This window comes from Lolium perenne, chromosome 5 (assembly GCF_019359855.2).
Source record: "Lolium perenne isolate Kyuss_39 chromosome 5, Kyuss_2.0, whole genome shotgun sequence".
Taxonomy (NCBI): domain Eukaryota; kingdom Viridiplantae; phylum Streptophyta; class Magnoliopsida; order Poales; family Poaceae; genus Lolium; species Lolium perenne.
In genome coordinates this window covers 18264311-18268573 of record NC_067248.2, presented here as the reverse complement: position 1 = coordinate 18268573, position 4263 = coordinate 18264311, and the positions used below count along the sequence as shown (strand labels likewise).

At 50.7% G+C, this 4263-nt stretch overlaps 1 protein-coding gene across 1 annotated transcript; it reads left to right on the top strand.

The window, feature by feature from the left end:
* Nucleotides 1-143: 143 nt before the first annotated feature.
* On the top strand, nucleotides 144-3221 carry LOC127298845 (uncharacterized). Its single transcript, XM_071820691.1, has 7 exons — nucleotides 144-168; nucleotides 918-1257; nucleotides 1351-1555; nucleotides 1651-1845; nucleotides 2316-2567; nucleotides 2649-2946; nucleotides 3041-3221. Exons 1-7 carry the CDS (start codon nucleotides 144-146, stop codon nucleotides 3097-3099), a joined length of 1374 nt encoding a protein of 457 aa, XP_071676792.1. The 3' UTR covers nucleotides 3100-3221.
* The last annotated feature ends 1042 nt before the right edge of the window (nucleotides 3222-4263 follow it).

The following is a 4263-nucleotide window of genomic DNA, read 5'->3' as shown; positions in this document are numbered from 1 at the left end:
GATGACTTGGTTCGTGGCTGGGAAGGTCGCGGGATCCGAACATATGACGCATCAAAGAAGGAGTACTTCGATATGTATGTGTGGTACCACACGTCCTCGCATGACCTGCCAGCACGTGCTTTGTTCTCGCGGGTGGTGTACACATGGGAAGTGGCCTTGCCCACGCAAGTGCATACATGCCGTGACTTTCTTACGGCTAAACAAGGAGGCAAGTATTCATGCTTTGATGAAGCTCGACAGTTCCTTGAGCGGAGGCATGCATACAGGAGTGATGTAAAGAGTTTCAAGAAAGGCCGTGTTGTCCGTGGCCCGAAGCCAATTCCGAAGACCGGAACGGAAATCAAGGCCGAGTTAGATGCTCTTCAGCCTAGCCCTGATGGGAATGGTTTCTTAGGATATGGGGAGACACACCAATGGACTCACAAGCCGTGCTTATGGAAGCTCCCTTACTTTGAGTTTCTCGAGCTCCCGCATAACATTGATGTAATGCACACCGAGAAGAATATCAGTGTAGCCATTTGGAGCACGATTGTGGACAATGAGAAGACGAAGGATAACATAAAGGCTCGAATTGATCAAGAAAGGTGGTGTGATAGGCCAGAGTTGAACATGCAGCCACCTAATGGTGCCAAAAAAACTTGGACTAAGCCACACGCTCCGTTCTGCCTCACAAAGGCCCAAAAAAGGGAGGTCTTCCAATGGATGAAGGACTCCTTGTTTTTCCCCGATGGGTTCGCAGCCAACTGGATGAGGGGCCTGAACATTGAAACGCTGCGAGTACAAGGACTGAAGAGTCATGACTACCACATATGGCTTGAGCGGATAATGCCGGTGATGATTCGAGGCTATGTCCCTGAGAAGACTTGGCAAGAATGCGACGCAGGTACTCACTCCTAGTCCTAGCCCCCCTCCCGCAGCCGATGATGATGACGAGGAGGAGGACCAGGAGCACCACGGGGGTGGGGAGGACCAGGAGGAGGAGGTGGGTGGGGAGGACCAGGAGGAGGAGGGGGGTGGGGAGGACCAGGAGGAGGAGGGGGACGAGGAGGACCTCTCGGAGGATGAGGGGTTGGGGAACTTAGTGTTCGATCCTGATCCAAGCCTAGAGTGGTGTGAGCCGGAGGATTACCAGTACGTTCCAGCTTTGGAGAGGCTGAGGCCACGTGATAGGAAGCCATATCGGCGTGGGATAACACAGCTCCCCTCGCTGAAGAGCTGGCGCTACAGGCACGTTGTTCTTGTGCCCTATGGAAGGAGGTACATGTTATTTTTTGGCATTTCGTTATCGCAATTTTGTCATTATCAAAATTATTATCACATACATATTGATGTTGTCGTTTCATGGTGCAGCTCGTTCCAGTTTGAAGACCCGACGCAGAGACCGCCACGTGTGTACTCGAACATCCTTGGGGGCCTACTTAGGTGGTATTTCCCTGGGATAGTCAACTTCCCTACTGGTGGCTGCGACGTAGCTTGGAGGTGGGCGCACTACAGCCTCGCGGAAGATCCTCTTGGCCGCGGCACCGCGGCGGATTTGGTTGTTGCCAAATTCTGGGTACGTGACTTTTGACTTCTTACCATTCATACACTCTCCTTGGTTCACAATAATTGCACTAATGCCCCTTGTTTTACCTATGTGCATGGTTGCAGAAATACTTCAAGAGGGCCGAGGGCAAGGAGAATGCGTGCGATGATGTCCTACACCAGCTTGCAAGGAAGAGGGTGACTGGCATGCACTACGAGGCACGTATTCAATGCGTCCGCGACTGGCACGCCTACCGCTTCGTCCACATGAGTAAGGAGGACGCTCGCGACACGCTCATGCAGCCGTGGCAGTACTTGCAGGTATTTGCATTTATGTGTTATTGATTTCTTTATCGCCATGTAGTTTATTTTACCATAATGGGTTTATCTTGTGCATGTAGAACCCTCCTCTCACGTCGGCAACGACGATAGGTGCTTTCGTGCGATGGTCATGTGGTGGACATGCCCCCGCACCTCAAGAAGCACGAGGAGGGCAAGGCGAAGCGGCAGAGATGCGAGGTGGATCGCATATCCAAGGCAGCATCCCCATCTCTCTTCACCTGCAGAAGGAGGTGAGCAAATTAATGGTTCCTTCATTCTTTGAATTCATGTTATATATTTGTTAACTCCGCAAGGGTGTGTCACTTCACTCAATTACATGTTCTCTTTTGCAGGAAGTCAGGACAGGAGCGAAGCCTAACGTCTTTGCCGTGCTAAAGAAGATGAAGCAAAGGAAGACTCCTGATCCTGAGACGGGGTCCGTGTGGGTTAACCCGCAATCCGAGACCCAGTGCACGGCGTATGTCTCCAAGTTCAAGCAGAAGTACGGCGAGGAGGCCAATCCAGAGGCCGAGGACTTTGACCCTGAGGTCGCGGTGCTTGCGGGAGAAGGCTTGAAGCATGGCCGCCTATGGTTTGGTGACGGGTGCGTCGACCCAGCGAGGGTTCCCTCTCTCCGCCAGATCCGTCGTGGTCGTAAGAGCGGCCAGCCTGAGGTAGAGCCCCGGCCACGGGCTTCGGATCTAGCTGTCGAGCGGTTACGGGTATGTTCTTCCTCGGGTCTCTACATTTCCTTTACATGCTTTCCATTGAAATGTTAATGACATCGCGGCAACACAACGTAGGAGGAGATGGCAGCGAAGGAGCGGGCGGCCCAGGAGCAAAGGGCGCAGATGGAGCAGCAGATTCTGCAGTACCAGCAGCAGCAGACACAGATGATGCAGCAGATGCAACAGCAGCAGCAGATGATGCAGCAGCAGCAGGCACAGATGAGCTGGCTGATGAGCCAGACGGCTCTGTCCTCTCCACCGGGGAGTCTTCCTCCTCCACCTTACTCCATGTGGATGCCGCCACCGCCCACTCAGACCCCGGGGACACCTATCACCGTCAACAACATGAACATCATCCGGAGCATGAACCTCGGTGAGTCCTCCTACGCTTGTGCCCAACCCGCTACTTGTGCTTGTTCAAGTGTTCAATATGCAAATGCATGTTCATTCCATCAACCTGCTTACAGATTTTATGTCACAAGGCAATGACAATGAGGCCGGCGGAAGCGGAGGAGGACAAGGTTGATGGCATGGTCTTCGTGCACTTTGTCGGATTGTATGCTTGTAATGGATTGTAATATTGGACATTGCACTATGGACTCTATGTAACTTGTGTGGATGGACTATGGACTCTATGTAATGCATGAATGTGTGTGTTTGATGTATTTGTGGTGTTCCCGTAGTGTTTGGTGATGTTATGTTGAAGATTATATGAGTATATGCTTTATTGTCAATTGCTATATTTGAAATGCAGGGAATAAGCAAAAAACAGCAAAAAAATGAAAAAAACAGGGCCCTTTGCCGTGCGTGTGCACACGGCAAAGGACATTTGGTCACTTTGCCGTGTGCACACGCACGGCAAAGGAGCCACGTGTCGCTAAACTGTGCTCCTGGGAGCTCACTGGGTGTGGCTGCAGGAGGCTTGGCCGTGCAGGAAGGGGCGCGGGCGCACGGCAAAGATCAATGCACGGCACAGAGAAGCGCACGGCAAAGAATTATGGGCACGGCAAAGTATTGGGCGCACGGCAAAGAGGGGAAGCACGGCAACGACTCGAGCGCACGGCAACGAGCGCGCGCACGGCAAACGCTCGAGCGCACGGCAACGAGCGCGTGCACGGCAACGAGCCTTTGCCGTGCGGTTTGGTCAGGCGCACGGCAATGTATTCTTTGCCGTCGAGGGCGTTGCCGTGCAGACGTTGCCGTGCGTCGACGCACGGCAAATCCTTTGCCGGGCAAATAAGGGCCTTTGCCGTGCGAATTGTCGCACGGCAATGAACTGTTTTCCCGTAGTGCAGTACGAAGCACTGAATCTATGCTCGTGTTTTGATTAGGTGGTATTTCCCGTGTGAGCGAAATACATATGCTCCCAAGAGAGATCATGATTATAGTGATAAACAGAACAGAGTTTTCTTCTAATAGGGAAAACAGAACAAATAATTTGATAGAAAAAATACACAGTAACACTATTGCATTGATAAGATTTTCTACGTGCGGATCACATAAAGAAATCTTACTCCCTCCGTATCGGTTTAACATACACGTAGTTTAATTTGATCAATAAAATATGAAAAATATGTCATAAAAATTATATCATTGAAAACCTTATTCAAATATGAATCTAATGATATAAATTTTATAGACATATAATTTATATTTTGTTGACAAAATTAATGGTTAAACTTTATCTTAA